The sequence below is a fragment of the Columba livia genome, chromosome 5 (genome assembly GCF_036013475.1).
Source record: "Columba livia isolate bColLiv1 breed racing homer chromosome 5, bColLiv1.pat.W.v2, whole genome shotgun sequence".
In the NCBI taxonomy this organism is placed as follows: Eukaryota; Metazoa; Chordata; class Aves; order Columbiformes; family Columbidae; genus Columba; species Columba livia.
This window is the reverse complement of record NC_088606.1, coordinates 13,355,261-13,373,151: the sequence shown is the minus strand read 5'-3', so window position 1 is coordinate 13,373,151 and position 17,891 is coordinate 13,355,261. Positions and strand designations below refer to the sequence as shown.

General features: G+C 42.1%; 1 protein-coding gene across 1 annotated transcript; it reads right to left on the bottom strand.

Annotated features, from left to right (window-relative positions):
• DEGS2 (delta 4-desaturase, sphingolipid 2) lies at nt 1–17,891 on the bottom strand. Its single transcript, XM_065063497.1, has 3 exons — nt 17,734–17,891; nt 8,676–9,418; nt 1–2,271 (listed from the first exon to the last, which is right to left on the bottom strand). The coding sequence occupies exons 1-3, from the start codon at nt 17,813–17,815 to the stop codon at nt 2,119–2,121; spliced, it is 978 nt and encodes a 325-aa protein (XP_064919569.1). The 5' UTR covers nt 17,816–17,891; the 3' UTR covers nt 1–2,118.

Here is a 17,891-nt window from a genome sequence, read left to right as displayed (position 1 = left end):
TTGAGGAAGACAGCATAATCTTTATTATGGTTTTTATATTAACTTGCAAAGTTCACTAAGGACACAGATAGCTGAATATGTGATCATGGAGTGCCAGCAACATTCAAGTAAATTAATGAAAGAGTGAAGCTTCAGACATGAGGACCAACACAAAGAAGTCAGTGGAGGTTCCCATGCCAAAGCTACTTCCTGTGGGAGAAAAGGCACGTGAAGAACCAGTGAACTCTGAAGCGTCAGAAGAAGTTCTGTTCTTCCTCTTCTTTTTCAGAAAAAGAACAAGACCAAAACAATATCTGTGAATGAACTGGTATTCATCCCCTGGATCACAAATGACCTTGCACTGCTGAGCAAACCTGGGTATTTACCCAACTATCAGAATCAGACAGATGAGGAAAATAAGGAAAGGGAAATGGAGGAGGAGGAACCCAAACTGCTGCAGGCTAGCTCAGCTGCCTGGTGTGCCAGGCTGACAAACAGACAGAATGACTCACTGGATAAACTCCTGTAGGAGGAAAGAATGAAACTGTTTATTGAGGAAATAAGGCTTCCCAGATCTAATAGCATACTTTGAGGAATGAACAAGAATGCAGAATAATCCTTTTCTTTGTTACAGGCATGAATTTCCAGGGGAAAGTAAAAAAAGCCCAACGCCCAGCTGTTAGAGGGTTAAGGTACAAGAGAACCTTTACAAATCTGCTCTCTTTCTCTCTTTTAACCACTTAGTAAGAACTCGTCAGCTTTCCAGGGTGGAGGGAAGCTATTAGATGGTATCTGAACTCCTGACTCCCAAGATACTGGTCTGCTTGGAGAAAGGTATGGTGATTAAGGTTTTTGATGATACAGAATTATTGAGACTAGCCAGAAGTTGATAGTTGGAGAGGACAGGCAAGAAGATTTAACTATCCCAGTAGGGAGAAACACAGATGAAAGTTAATGTCAATAGTACAAAGTAAGACACATAGTGGGAGAAACAGACCCAGTTTCATGTTCCGGGTAGATCCACTTAACATCGCCAGTGGCAACTTCCATATAGCTGGAATATCACCCGCTTCCCAACTGCCAAGTTGGTACCTCTTGAATGACAGAGGAAAAAAGTTATAATTATTCTGAAAGTGCTTAGGAACAACTATCACCATAATGCCACATCTTCACTGACACATACTCCTAACACCTGTGTACAGAAGGGGGTATAATATAGAAAAGGCCAAGAAAGGTCATCAGGAACATTAACAACCTTGGCAAAAAAATTATTAAAATTAGCACCTTTTCATTCCCAGAAGGACTAGCAGTGGGGAAAAGGATGAAAAACATGAAGTTATGAATACTGCTGATAAGGCGAGTGAGAAGGGACCACCCAGTTCCTCCAGGGACACATCCACGCTGCTGATCAGGCAGTGAGCAGAAGACTAAAGGAAGGGTTTCTCCACACCACAGTTCAGCTCTGCCAGTAAGCTACACCAAGTATTAGATCCCAAGAATAGAAATGCATTCAGAAAAGGTTTAGACAAAGCCCTGGGATAAAAGTCAAACAGCAGCTACTAAAATAATGACACAAATGTATACACATATTCCATTTCATATACAAAATCTCTGCTACCAGCAATTATCAGAAGATATTAGATTAGACAAGACATTGAGCTAAAGGCACTATTCTGTTCGCCAGAAAGTATCATTTACTACTGCACGCCAATCCTTTCTGCTTCCACAGTCCTGGACATGCAGAGAATCCACATCTAATCTGGCATGAACAGAAACCAGACCTAAACTACACATACACATGTTCACACATACACGCACCAAGCATTCTCCATTGCAGAGCAGGCCAAAATTCAGACTTAGGCACACATAGCCCAGGAAGTTAATTCTAGGCCTAGGCTAAAAGTTCACATAATCATAACTCACTCTAATCTAGTTTCTCAGGGCTACATACACAAATCCTTTATTAAAAAGTACCAATATTCTAAAATAGTGCATGCAATTGCTTCATTTTCACACTGATCCTCTCGCTCAAAGGAGCACACACCAATGCTACTTCAGCACATGCAAACTTCCTTCTACTTTGGCAGAAAACTCAATTCATTCAGACGAACAAACAAAATACCAAAGCAGCAGCCAGAGCTAGTCCATTAGCTTTTTTTCTGCCAGCTTGCATAGTCTCTTAACCCTTGAATAAGGACCAATAGCATCATCAAAAACAAAGTCCCACAAAACTCGAATCCAGGACTGGTGATGTGGGAGGTTATCATAATATTCTGCTGCAATCTTCTTCACCTGGAAGAAGAAGAGAGAGAATGAGCTGCACAGTGTCAGGTGTGCTTCAGCCTTCCTGTTCAGATCTGATAGCACAGCCATAACCTGAAGTTACTTGTTGTTGCTTGTGAGCTTCTGAAGTTCAGCCAAGCGAGACATACTTAAATACATTTTAGATACTTCTTAGCAGATTTCTGATGTAAGTTTTGCCTCACAGTGTCAGAATTTGAAAGATGATGCATCGCTGCCTTCAGCTAGAACTATTTTCTCTCATTTGTGATGTAGTGGGATCTCCACAACCAGATGACTAATCCAGTTTATAAATTACCAAGATTCAACACACTGTATTTAAATCCCTGTTCACCACTTGTAATACCTGTCTGCCGGGGTTCCAGGTAAGAGAGGAATATCAACTGAGAAAATGCCAGACACAGCCTTGGCTACACTTAGTTTTCTTTCCTCCATTTTTCTACCATGATACAAATCTGAGGGACGTGTTCCTCCAGCAACCAGAGGACATGGCAGGGGCAGGCTATTCTCCTCAGTCTGGTGTCAAAAATGCTGTAAGATTCCTTATTAGATTATGCATCTAATAAAATTTCATCCCTGTTACAAATCCCCAAGTCTTAAGACTTGCCATCAGGGAAGCGTTATGCGTCACCGGGGGTGGTGCTTGTAGCAGGACCAAGGCCAGAACCAGAGGACAGAGGTTTCATGCCTGGCAGGTTCAGAGGACTACGAAGATTACCACATTATCAGTAGTCCCTGCTCCACCTAGGTGCTCTGCTTTTTGAATACACCCAAGGAACAGCAGAGTTTGTTAACTATTATACACTTGCACATAAACTGCTTGGGCACAGTTTTATTACAGCTCCACCTCCTAGGCAAACAAAGCTCTATTCTAGAGTAGCATGTCTTACAGGACAGGATGACTTCTCCCTTTGAAAACCCTGCAGAATTTTAAAGCCAGCTATGCTGAGCACAGTAAGGACTTCCAGAGAAGCACAAAAGGATTACACAGAATTGTCATGCAGGAAGAGGGTCTCATCAGCACCCAATGTGCAATGGTGTAATCTTAACACAGCATTTGGACTGTTTGTGGAAAGGTAAGAATCCCAGTAAAAGTTAGATTATAAGGCAGTACCACTCACTGCTAGTTACTTTAGTAATTCAGCTTCCTAGCAGACACTTCCCTGTGAGGTAGCTTGGGTAACATACAAGTTAAGACCTTTTACCTCTGTACCTTAGCCCCTCTACACTCTTCGTGCTCGTGGCATGGTAGCACTGCATCGAAGGTGGAACATTCAGTTCACGTCTGATTGTATTCTGCCTTTCACTGAATACCTCTGACTTCCTAATATACCTCTATCCTGCTTTAAAGTGTTGGTCTGTACTTGAAGTGTGGTTCATTTTCAGTGGGATTCAGACAGTATCAGCATTTCCCCTTAGAGGTATTTGCTAGTGACTGGAAGAAGGGTGATTTCCAGGCACCCATTAAGATCTCTGGAGATAGCAGATTTAGTTCCCTGTGCTCCTTCTGTAACCACAGCCAGAAATAATTTAATCTGGGTTCTGTATCCTCTCTTTTCCCAGCTGGGTAATCAAAATAATCAAAGAATGAGAAGGTGGACTAGACAGTAAGCTCCCTTGGCTCCCTCAAATGAAATCCACTAATGAGGCCTTAGGCAAACTCAAAGGGAGTCTTTGATTCCCAGCCTCAAAAGCTTCACTCCAGCTCCAACATGGTCATTCCCTAGCACACTGCTCCTTACAGACCTTCCCTCCTACCTCCATTTTAGAATTTCTGCCTGAATTTTGACTTGCAACAGTAATTCAGCCATGATCTATACTAGCCATCTATACTCTTCTCCAGAACCTCCATATATTTTTCTTGCCCATAGAAATGATGGTCTGAACCAGATAGGTTTTTCTCAGCTAGGTACATTATTCTGCAGAGCTCTTGATCATGTTGGACTCTGACCGCTATGAGGGCTTCAGAAAGTCTCTGTATTGCCCCTTGCACATGGAAGTGGGGGAATGGAGATTCACAGTGACAAATTCAGCTCCTAGGAGCAATGCCTCAGGTAGTGGCTGTGCCTTCTGGCACCAAAGGCTGACTGAAAATGACCCCAGTGACAGAGTAGGAAAAAATGGCTGAGAGAAAAGGCCAGTAAACAGTCTATGTTCAACCCAATAGTTTCCGCACTTTCAGCAAACATGAGCAGCAGTATAGTTTGGGCACAGTGATGAAGAGTTTAGGTGGCCACAGCATGCAAGTCTAGAAGCTTACTTAAATATAAACCATAAGATATTCTGCCGTTGTATTACAGATTTAAAATGGGCACCTAGAATACAAGTATTATTGGATGATTAAGATGATTAATCAAAATACCCATACTCCGGAAGCAGGCAGCCCAGTCATGGCTGGCAAGCTGCTTGCCAGCATGAAGCGGTCGAGTAGTTGCTTGTTCACCAAGCATACCCATTTAGCACCTTCCTGCAGAGTATGGTGGCAACTCATTCTGGATGAGAAGGTCAGTATGGAAACCATCAGAGATGACCAGGGACTTGCACTGGAGTGTGTTAACCTAGATTAGCTGCTGGACAGTGACCCACATCTGCACAAAGTTGTTCTTTGCTCTGCTTGGCTTTGCACCTTGTGCAGCAAGGCACGCAGCACTTGCCCCATTGGCAAGGTCCCTGTGCTCTGGACAGGACAACTGTATGAGATGTACAGAAACAATGGGGAGGAGAAGGTAAGCTGCAATAAAATATTTGTGTCAAAACAATGCGGAAAATGGAAAATTTAATGAATGCAGCTAGAGGGGGGACTTCTGAAGGCTTTTCTTATGGAAAAGACAATGAAGTTTGTTAGGTGCATGTTCCTATTTTGTTATTACATGGCAGAAAAGAATTTTAAAAGTGGTTTCTCTTTTACAATGGATCTACACACAAGTTTACCAACAAAAACAGCTCATCTAGTGTAATTTCTTTCAGCATCTCCATTTGTAAAACAAAATTATCTTCTTCTTACCTACCAGAAAATCTGGGCGTGAAATGGCAGAAACTAAATGCTTTTTAATGCAGATTCCCTTTTAAATACAATATTAAATTACATCTATTAAGTATGTTTGAGGCTGTAGGAGTCATCCTCCACATTGCATTCTGGGTGCAGTATAAAATCTGGGGGTGGCAATCTCCAGGTAGCAAGTTTTGCAGCCAGATCACAGATCATCTCAAAGATGGCACTGTGACAAAGTATTCCTAAACCCTGCTCTGACTTCACCCTCGAGTTCTCCATATTGCATTGGAGATGGTCCATTTGCTTCAATTCCTCCCTCCCTTCCTCGTTACAGATTTCAACTGTAAGTTTTAACTCATTGCTAGTTTGTGAATGGAAGTTATCACAAAGTGGAGATCACAAAGTCTGCAAAAAGCTTATCAGGCACTTGGCAGCTGGTATATTGAGGCTTTTCTTCATGTAGATCATGGTGGTAAGTAAGAAATCACATCCTGTAGACTGAAACTTTGCTTCTGGTTTTGTGCTTGCAGAGCACAGCACCAAGGCCCCCATTGTATTTGATAACTGCAAAAGTTAAATGCAGCCTAATTTTTCACCATGGTTGTGACCCTTTGTCTTGGGGCTATACAGAAGCTAGAGGTCCTTACGACAAAAAGCTGACAAAATCTGTTTAGAATCCTAGGAGGCATATCAGAGAAGTTCCCTCCATAGTCCTTGATGGCGGGCAACACTCAAGCTAGACTTTCCAGCCATCAGAGGGTTAATGAAATCTCCAATTCAAAACCAGCACATCTACCATGTTTCCCAGTCTTGTCTATCTAATAAATCTGGTTTCATACCATGTCTTTTCCTTTTCCCACAAGCTTAATGAATAACTAGTTTGCCTCTGGTAACACTGCAGTTTTTATTACAGTTTGTAGGACGAGTACTGAGTTCCTCCTTCTTCTCCTGTTCCTTCTGTCCATAAGAATATTCAGTCCTTCAGACAATGAAGAATGGGTCTTTTGACTCGTTCAGTAAACAATGCAATATTTTACAGTTATAAGGCTTCATGCAAAGACATCTAGTCCTAAGTCTATAGGTTTTTTTTAGAGCAGGTTCTTCATTATAATGTTAAATTTTGTGGTTTCTTGTGTAATCTCACATTATACTAGTGGGACAAGTTCTTACTGCACACTCATGTCACTCATCTTTAATATCTATAAGCTTACAGCACAGCCTAACTTCTCCTCTTTCAAATCTGTCACACTCATAGGGTAAAGGTCTTTCAAGTGGCAAACATATTACTCAGAACATTCTGAATGAGAAACCTGTAACAAAGGACAAAGCTGAATGTACTTTTCCCATAAGCAAGTGGAAGAGTCAGTTACTTTCCCAGATGAAGATTCAGTTATTCTCTGATTCTGTTTCTCCTCTGCTTTCAATCATGCAGGAACAAAATAAAGATCTTTATTCCACTTTCTACTTGCCAATAATTAAAAGTACCTATACTGAGAACTCATCCACATTACACAATTCAACTATTAGAAGTTCAACTTCCTAACAGACTAGATGTAAAAAAACTAGACCTTTGCTGAGTGAAGAATTTGGTCTGGGGTCCAGAGAGGATCTGTCCCCTTACTTCCTTCCACCGAAGAGGCAGAGAATTTTTCTTCTCAATTTACAGAAAACAATGACCAATTTGCTTTAATGGACAAACTATTTTCTATAATAACTGATTTACCAAAAGATTTTCACTTCCTAATAGATTTTCATTTGTGATTGATCGCTCAAAGACTCCAGGTTTTCCATATAGTTCTGTCAGGCACTGATGATTGACAAGTCTGATATCTCCTCTACCAGCAGTGCAAGTCTCAGTTACCCTAGAGCTAGGAACACATGAACACAAGCCCCTGAAATTCAACTAATACCTCTAAACTCTTTACACAGGAGGGCAGACAATTCCAGCTACTGCACTGCCTCAAGGAATCAGGCTGAATTATTTGTGGTGTGGGCAGAGAAGAGCTTTTCAGGTCTCCATCAGGTCCAGAGCAACAATCCCAGCAAATTCAATTTGTCACTCCCCTGCCTTGTGTAAGACACAGACCTAACCTCCTTTTCTTCTATTAACATTTCCAGTAACCCAAGTATCTAAGCTTATCTAACAAATTTTAACATTTGAAAATAAAACTAAGCTCATGCTTCCCAGCTGAGCTATCAGGAGCATCAGCAATGCAGTGTCTGACAGGAGAACTTCACATGAGCATGGGCTGCTTTACCAGCTGCTCTGAGCTCCACCAGGTACTGACAGCTTCTTCAGGACAGACCTCCAGCAGTAAAGGAGGTGTGTTAAAACAGAACTGCAGGCTATATAGAGGCTCCCTACACTTCTACACCACAAGAAAATCTCTTCTTGTTTTGAATCTCCTCTCAGACAGTGTTTCTGCAATGAAGAACATTAACCCATAAAGCTAGATTTGCCTGGATATACCATCATAAAAGTGGTACATGTCATGCAGTAGTGGGGAGGGAGGTCACAGCTCCTGCACTTCAGACTCCTCCATCTCATGAGGATGTTGCAACAGTAGCCCTCAGCTTTGCATCCGACCAGAGACAGAAGGTGTTTCCTTCCTACTGTGCCAGAGGATTTGTATGTAGGAGTAACACTTCCAAGTCACGTACCACTGCTGCTGTGGGCACCTGCTGAGGAACTCTTGTATTAAAACATACCTAGAAGGAGACTGAAAACCATTCCTAGACACCTGGGCTTCGAAAATTTGATTCCCACAACTGATAAAACATAAATAAAAAGGGGCTTGACTTTCAAAAGAGGAAAGCCACAACACTTTCCCAGTGACAGATCAGGCATCTTCAGTTTCTGTGGGTGGGGTACCAGAATTAAAACAAGCCCTGCAGAACGGGGCTTTATTTCTAGTGCTATTTGTGTCAGGCTGGAACATGCCCCATACTTATGTCATCTCAAAACCAAAAATACTTTTGTTTGATGTTAATCAAGCACTATAGGTAGCAGATTGATCATTAGACAAATTTCAAGTAGTAATTGCCACCCGCCTCACTTTAGATGGGCCATTAAAATTTCAGAGACATGAAACATGGTGGCTGAGGGAAGGAAATGGAGAAAGGGTATTTTCAGAGGTTTTTGTCATGCAAAAAGTATTCCTTAAACCCCTCTGAAGCTCAGATATTCTTGTTTCCATCAAATAAACTAAATATTACAGCAGTTTGGCAGCCAATTCTCACAATCTCCTGCTTAAAATGAAAGAATTAAAAACCAATCCAAAAAGATTTTTTTTTTTTTTTTCTTTTAAGAAATATTCCATTGCTATGATTTTGAGTGATTTCTTTGAGATAGTTTAGGAGCTTGTATAAAAATCCAATTCAGTCATGCTCATGCCGTACTTACCATTGGCAATCTGCATCCAGGGATGCTGGGGAAGTCATGGTGCTCCATGTGGTAGCCTACATTAAAGGTGAGCCAGTTCAGAGGTCCATAATACGAGTATGTCTCATACCCTTTTAAGAACATGTAGTGTTCTGCTACGAAATGCCCAGAAATGGGATGTACACCCATGCAAAGAATTGTACCTGCTATTAAGTAAATAATAGGTTTGAGCCCCCAAAGGTAGTAAATTATAAGGTCTACCGAAAACTGGACGAGAGCATTAAAAATTTCCATCTGTGTAATTGCTTTGGGGTTCACATACAATGGTCTCAGGCTGTAGAACAGAGGCTGGAGGAAAAGCCAAAGCAGTTTCCGAAGCGGTGTACTGAAGAACCAGCCTTCAAAGTCTGTGGGAATGTCCACATCCAGGCCGTCCCCACCAAGGTACCGATGATGGTCAATGTGGTATTTCTTGAAGGAGGCAGAATAAGGGATGCCAACTGGCAAGTTGGCAAAGACTGCAAACCATCGATTCCACTTAGTCTGCTTGTTCCCAAAGGCGACATTGTGTGAAATATCATGGATGGCCAGGGTCAGGGAATGGTTGACGCAACCCCCAAAAGCATAAGCCCAGAAGAAAATCCATTTCCAAGACAAGTCTTTCACCAGGTAGCATGCTAGAAGCTGGATGAAAACCATTCCAGATACAATCCACTTTAAATGTGGATCTGGTCCCATCAGGGTCTTGATCTCCGGATACTTTGCTAAAGGGAAAAATGCAGAGGAAGAATCTCATTAGGTCACAGTTAGGTAAACATAGTCATCACTGGGACTCTCTATTTTTACCACACTCTGTTTGAGGCCCTACTTTTATAAAATGGCAATTCCAAAGTAGGGCTGCCACTACAGTGAAAGCTTTATTAACGTATGGGCTCCATTCCCACTTCCAGCATCATGTCCAATTGTAATTGATTTTGATATATATAGATATATAAACATAGTAAAAAATAAATTACCCTGATGACCAATATGTGACATCGTGTGCCTTCACCCCTCGCAGTATTCCTTCACAGCAATATGTATTAGTATGCCAAAATCTATCAGATTAAAACTCCGAAGGACTTCCTGTCAATTTTTCAATTTCCTTTTCTATTTTGCCCAATGCAGATGCTACTTTACACAAAAGGGATACAGCTGCCTTCTTTGTAGCCCTTTTCATACTGCTTTACTGTTGCTTTAGGGCGTGCTAGCAGGAGAAGAGAGCTGAGTGACAGGCTCACCAGGTTTTGCTCTGTGGTTGGATGACAAATGTAGCACTAAAAGGAAGTACATAATATTAATAATAATAAAATCCTAAGTATTTGAGTGTTCACCAATAGTTACAACACGTACAACTCTTTGCACATGGTAACAGAACAAGAAAGTCAATAATACTATCAGGAATTTGTAAGACACAGAAATTTTTTCCTTAGTCCCATTCACTAGCCTGTTCCCAAGTCATATAACAGGAACAGGCACATAAGTCACATAAATAATCACGCAACAGCTTCATGCAACCTCACAAATACTGCGATACAGCATCAGAGAGACATGGGCCAGACTTGCCAGCTCTGACTTGTGTCAGGATAGTACCAGCTTACTGATCTTTGGTTCTACGGGCCATTCATTTATCCTTTTAAGAAAAAGAAAATACACAGAAATACAGCTTATCTTCCAGGCACTGTTCATTGCTTCAGGTCTCTTCTTTAAAAACCCACACTTCACTTCCAGTATTAACTTGCACATTAATTTTTCCACTATTTTATGGCTTTTACCCTCCCACTGGTCTGCCTCCTTCAACTCATACTTTGCATTTCTCAATAATTACAGATTACTCAGATAAGACTGGAGGACAAGTCACTCGTTCTGAATCCTGAGGTTACACAGTGTGTCCCTGTAACTTTGATAGGCCCACTGATAGGCTCATTTTATGAACAGAAAAGTAAATATAATCCGACTGTCACTGTATGACACCAGTGCAATGGAATCAGATTACAATGGTTTGCATCTGTGCAGCTGTATATGCTACAAACAAATGCTGAAAACAATACACATAACTTCATATGACCTTGCAAACAGTGGCAGGTACTGAGTGCAGGACCCAGAGGAGGTTTTTTTATAGTCAACCCTGAGAAATTTGCAGCAGTTCAGAGAGATGAAGTCCTAAAGGGAGCAGGTTGATTTGGTCGTGCTATGCAACCATTTAAACTTTCGACCGGTAGACCAATTCCAGCCCATCTTGGCATAGGTTAGAGACAATAAAGATTAGACAAATGTTGTGGAAGACAGTGAGAAAAGATTTATTCTCAATTCTTCTCCTTATGAGGACAAGTAGGCAAAAATCACAATTTGGAGGATTCAGGCAAGGGGGAGATCTTCTAAGTAGTGAGAAAGCTCTAGTAAAGGTTCAGATCTTTCTAAGGTCAGTCAGACTTTTTTAATAGAAATCACTTGAAAGCCCAGCAGTTTTGATTTTGCTTTTTTGTCCTTGTTTTTGCAGTTTTTTTTAATTAGTTTTCATGTTAAAAATGAAAGCATGCTAGAAATAGTTCTCTGGTACCTAAGCAGGTATGAAAATTTTACACAAAGTCCTGGGATATCCACTCTAAAGGATAACTTGATATAATAACCTGGTCAGAATATCTGTTATAGACATACAATTTTACATAGTTTAATGTCCTGATTAGGAGCAGTTGTCCAAAACCCAGAAAACCCTTTAATAAATCACGCCACCTCAAATTTTCAGTCATGCAGTTGGTAGGGATAAATCACAGCAGTCAGCAGAAGATATGAAGAGATGTAAAACAATCAAATCTGTTCATCAGCCTGGTCAAATTCAGGACACTTTGACCAGAAAAAGTTTTAATGGAAAGGGAAAGTGACTAAGCAATGCTTTACATTGTGGTTGGAGAACCTATTTATGTGTCACTTTGGACCTATTTCTTATTGTTGCAGCGGAGGATTGCAGATTATATTTAAGGGATTTTAGAGCAGTAACTATCAACTGGCAGCAATGGTATCTGCAAGTGGCAATGCAGGTAGGGTGCATTTATTGCAAGTGACAGCTATTAAGTAACTCGCTAGGGTTTAATATTAAATTCAACACAGGATTAACTCCTCTCCAACAGTAAATTTTTGCATACTAGTTAAAACACAATACTGTGTCTGTTTATCATTAATACTGATAAGCCTTTCCCATTTCCATGGTGTAGAGAAACTCCAGGCTGACAAGTGGGTTCACTGCTTGCCAGAGCAGTTTTGGTTCAGGAGCACTCCACGTGCAAAATGTTGAAAGCTGACTCTCAAAACTTGAGGCCAAGGACTCTTCAGTGAGACACATTAAATCCCAGATTAAGTGATCTTGATGACTACAGTTTGTATGTAACGTGCTGACACAATGTTGTGTCTCATTTTTCCTTCATGTTCATACCTTCTATTTAGCTGAAGGAGTCCAAATAAGGCAAGATAGAGCACTTAGAGTTGGAAAACCTGGACAACTCTGTAAAGCTACTGTGACAAGTGTCTGTGGGTGATCATCTGTGTTGTGCAAACCAGGGCTGTGCAAACCACCTGTCAGCCATCTGCACGTCCCAAAGGGAACTGAGAATCAGAGACAGGGCTACTGCACGGTGCTGAACCAGGAGGCATAAAGGACTGTGAGACTTGGGGCAGCCACACAATAAAGACCACCTTCATTTCCTACACATTGCACTTCAAGTAAGCAGACACCTGCTGCACTCTTGAGGCTGCTAGAGTTACACACATCAAGGCATCTGAGCAGAGATCTTCACCATGCTGCTCTTTCCTGAAGCACTTCCATTTTCACAGAATCATAGAAAGTCCAATAGAATGGGAAGGGACCCACAAGGATCATCAAGTCCAACTCCTGTCCCTGCATGTGACAACCCCACAGTTCACACCATGTGTCTGAGGGCATTTTCCAGTCTCTTCTTGAACACTGTCAGGCTTGGGTCTGTGACACCTCGCTGGTCTTCCTGAGCACTTTTCCATTATAAAAACAATCCGTTTCTGTACAGACAGCATCCATCACTTCCCAACAAGCACTGGGTCAGGGCTAATACATGAGAATGGCCATAAAATGTAATCTACAGTGAGCTTTGTGGGAGCTGTCCACAAACACAGAGGCGGTGGAGGTTTAAAGGAGCAGCAACCCTACCCACATCTGTGAGAAGCTAGTAGTAACAAGAGAAGAAATTTAATTTAATCTGCCTTTATTTTGACTACAAGTGCAGCATACAGGTATAGTCATACTATTCAGTATGAGACTTTTAGAAGACCTGTTAAAGAGAAGAGGAAGAAAAAATAATCTCTGCGATGCTGCTGTCCTGGACTATGTTCTATCAACTATGCGTCCCTGCCAGAACAAATAAGAGACACCAGGCACAGGATGTTAGCTTTACTAACCCGTGCCCTATGCCAGGGCTGGTATTTGTACCAAAAAAATACACACACACAAAAAAGTCAGTTTGCTGACATGATAGTGTTTTTCTTTTTAGCAGCTCCGCTCATGAATGTGCTCATGAACAGCACAGCACATTTGAGTTGTATTTAATTCAAAGTGTATGCAAACCAGGACGCAGGTGGGACACACAGAAAGGAAAGCACACATGACAAAGTTTCTGGTTTTGCAGAGTCTCCCATCCCCTCTAGTATACAAAGTAATAAAAAGCCTTTCTGGCCCAACTAATTACACTGACGTTTATATACCCACTGTGCAAGGACAAGGGTCTTAGTCTTGTATTTGCCACCCACAAGCTCCTAAACTACCTTGTGCTGGCCAGTCCAAAAGAGTTGGGCCATCCAGAGTGCTCACCAGAGGCAAAGCACTGCAGTGGTGCCAGGTTGCTGGCATTGACAGAGGTGGATGGTGTCAGCACATCACTATGACAGCAGCCGTGACCTGTTTGTTTATGCTTGTATATTAGCTGGTTGGGAGTAAATTGATGGAGGAATGCTAGGAAAAGGGCTTCCAACCCTCTTGGAAGTGAAAACCCGCAACATGGAGTAAGCTGAAACCTTGATAATAAATTTAATATACTTAGTAAGTTTTCAGCAGAAGACAAGAAGTACCTAGAACAGAGACTTTCTGCTCATGTGATTTAATTTATAGCTGGTTCTCATAGGGAACTGGCATGAGCACTGAGATAGGAGCTATTCTGAATGCGCTCATCAGAGAACATGCACATCAGTGGCAGACCTGTGCCCACGTACTACAGCATAAAGGGGAAACAGACTCATAGTTTCTTTGCCAGAAGGATATGTAATTCAGGGCTTTAATTTAAGCTAAGGAGATATGCATCTTGCACATTTCAGTAGGCACAGTTTATAAGAATTTTCATAAATATGAGGTTTAAATAGGCAACAGAAGAGTCAACTGTAGGAAATAGCAGAGTAGTCTCTAAATAAGTGAGCAGAGCTGAGAGCTATTATGCTCAAATTGACTAAATGCTAAAATAAAATAGATTTTGACTTTTGTTTGTTTGTTTTACTACCCCCCATAAGCTAACATCTGAGCCTTTCTACAGGATAAAGCACATATAAAACACTTACACAATCTTTACTCCAAAACAACTTGCTAAAGAACCAATTATGTACTTACTAATTATTCTTGGATGTTAGATCATGTTCAGATGCTCCTAACCTACCCTGAGAAACACTGATTCAGCCTTCATCCTCAGCAGCAAATAAGGGCTTCCCTAAGGATCCTGTGAGGCAAGACATCTTCTGACCAACCTACAGTAATTTTATAAAGTTAGATCCAACCCACAGCACAAATAAGATTTCATTCTTTCCATGCCACAACATATTGCTCATTGCTTGCATTTGGAAAACTGCAGGTGTAATGACCATTCATTGTGTGCTTATGGTGTTACCAGCATCTGAACGATTTTTTCATCTTCTCTCAAGACCAAAAAAAACACCAACACTTCCCACTGTGCAAGACCATAGTTCTACAAGTGTTTTTAATACAAGAGACCCCTATTGCCACTAAAAAGAAGTATTATAGAAATTCTAGTTCTACTAGAAGTAGACATCTCCTCTCCTAGTCGCTTGTTCTCCGTCTAATAGCACTCATGTAACTATACAGCAAGGCTAAGAAGATCTAGACAAAAACAAAAGAAACAAACCAACCAAACAAAAACACTAACCACAAACAAAAACAAACACAAAACCAAACAAACAAAAAAAACCCACCTTTCTTTTATCAGGTTAGTTTTTAGCCAGGCCTTTTCCTAACACAGCTCCCTGTAGCATTACACAAATCTCATTCCTGAGACAAGACAGTAACAGGCTTTTCATAAACAAGAGGGTGAGATAACAGCAACGAAACAATTCAATTTCATAAACTGAAAAGCATGAATGACGTGTTCAGGAACATGAATAACATGATTGGGGTTAAAGTCCCAGCCTGGCAAGAGATCTCCACTGTAACTTAGATGCAGTTGGCACCTCCACAGTCCCAAGCACAAGCTACATTTGAATACATAGATTCTAAGAGGAAGATACCACAAAGAGATAACAGAAAAAGTATCACCTCTCCCTTGAGCAAAATGTTGTTCTATTTGCTGGTATAATTATATCTGTTAGGAATCACATCGTTCATAGTTCCATCTAGTGCAATAGTGTCTTGCCATAAGGTAGCTTTTAGGCAGCCCAGTTGATATACACAGCTCACAGCTCTGCTGCTCAACTGGAAGAGGCTGCTCAGAGACCAGCCCTGGAAGTGTTCAAGGTCAGGCTGGATGGGGCTTTGAGCAACCTGAGCTGGTGAAAGATGTCCCTGCCCACGGTAGGGAAATTGGACTCACAGAGTTCTCATTCAGATATATTGTCACTGACTACAAAAGTCCTACAGATACCTGGGCTACTAACTCTCAAGCCAGGACATACAACTTCATGGCAGATCATTATTATCTCTCAGTTGCTCTATAGAAACATACTGGGACAACAGCTCAAGGAAACACCACTTACATAGAAAGAAATGGCCTCATATACTTGTCACTTTGATCATATTATTTTCCTAATGGATAATTTCAGTTTGCATTAAAAGCCAAGTAGCCATGCCTGAGAGAGACCAACGCTTCAAAAAGCTGCACCCTAAACAGAAAACAATCAAGTTTCAGTGCTTAGCAACTAAATCATTAACTTATTGGGAGGAAAATACTTCCATTACCAGCATAGAATGCTTCTGTCCCCAAGGCATTGCTATATACAAAATTGTCAAAATACGTGGATATTTATAGATTTTTTCATATGTATATAAGATTATTTTAGTGCACTCCAGCTCAATAGACACTAGACACTTTGATAAGTACATACTCTAGATAACAAGGTTTTGTTGTCCCTCAGTCTTTGAGTAAGACAGTGATAATCATTATACCGGTATCATACGGGATATCATGGTAGTTTCAATAACTTTTGGTTACATTTTGATATTCATGACACCAGTTGCATGACCCATTCTGCCCTGTCACACAGCCACAGATTGTTCTGCCCACGTCTCCCATGTCTCTCTTTCCATGTCATATTTCTCCATCCCCTTCCTTCTGCTCTCAGAGTTGAGGCAGGGGGAGCAGCAGGGAAGGAGAGGGATTTTGATTCCAGTTCCTCATTTGGAACCCAAAGAAAGTGGGAGCAAGTATGTAGCCGAAAGGTCCTACAAAAAGAGTTTGCTGTAGCAAGGGTAAGGCAGTTCAACCACTCCAGCACCTCTTTAAAATACCACTTCATCAGTTTGCAGTCCCCACTCTATAGCAACATCAGGAAAGCGAAAGATTAGCAAAAGGAGAGACCCACCATACACACTTCTACCCATAGCTCACCAAAACACAGTCCCCTTGACTGAAAGGATGAGTAGCATGACACCAAGAAGGATTATTTTAGATAATGACATTATTTGACTCTGTATCATGATGGCATAGTAAAATAATTATTACCTTCCTGGATATAATGCAAATCTGGACCAGGATATTCCACCACCACAACTATACCAGAAATGTTTTGTAATTTAGATTAATCCTGGGTTAATATATGAGACTGTGGAGGAGTTAAGAAACTACACTTAATTATCATAGACCCTGTGCAGCAGCTCAGCCACAAGCTCTAGCGCCTTCCTTTATAAATGTTCTTTAAAAACTTTATCCTACTCATTATACTCATTAGAAAAATAAATATGGAAGTGAATAAATAAATAAACAACAATAACCCAAAGAAAAACATGAAAAAATCAAAATCTTCTTTGTTAATAAGATGTTGAAAAGATTTTTCAGGAGATATACAACAATATTCTGCAACAATTCTAAATTATTAGTTCTTCTCAGAAACTATCTTCAGAAAAGCCCAAACCCTCAAACCAAAAGCAAAAGCCTTCCAACCCAATACACTCATGTACACAGTTAAATGCTGCCTGTACAACATGAAAGTACTAGACTGTACCTTGTCCCTGACAAGCAGCAGGGACTTTCTGTCTTTCTCTGGCAAACGCTCACCCACATCCTCATTGATTTTATTGCACTATCAAATATCAAGACACTGGGAAAACTGGTCTGCAGGAGGGCTTCCAGCCACCCCCTCGCTCAGACCCGCCAGCTCTGCCGCCCACCGTGGCCACCCCGGCAGCCGCCGCCGGCCTCGCGCGAGGTGCGGGACGTGCGGACATTGGACGCGGACCCGCCGCAGGTGCGGCTGATCGCCCGGCCGTGTCACCCGCCCACAGCCAGCTCTGCCGCCCCGGAACCCAGCTCGGTGGGGCAGGTCGCCGCTCACCCCCGCCGTCCCTCTCCGGCGTCCCCACAAGGCGAGACGGCGTCGAGAGAGTTTGGAAGAGCAACAACCCCGGGGGAAAACATCCTTCTAAGCCCCCCGAGCTGCAGCCCCCGCTGCCCGCAGCCCGGGCAGTGTCCCGAGCCGTCCGCAGCGGCGGACACGGCGCGGACCCGACACGGAACCGCCGCTCCACCCGCCCCCTCCCCGTCCAGGGATGCAACACAGCCGACGGCTGCCGAGCCCCGCCGCCTACCCAGGATCTCCTTCCTGCGCTGCGTGTGGGGCTGCTCCGTGTAGACCCACTCGAAGTCCTCGCGGGTGACACGGTTACCCATGGCTTCAACCGCGCTCCGCGTCGCTTCGCGCTGCCCTTATAGCTCCGAGCCCGGCGGAGGGGCGGCTCCTCCCGCC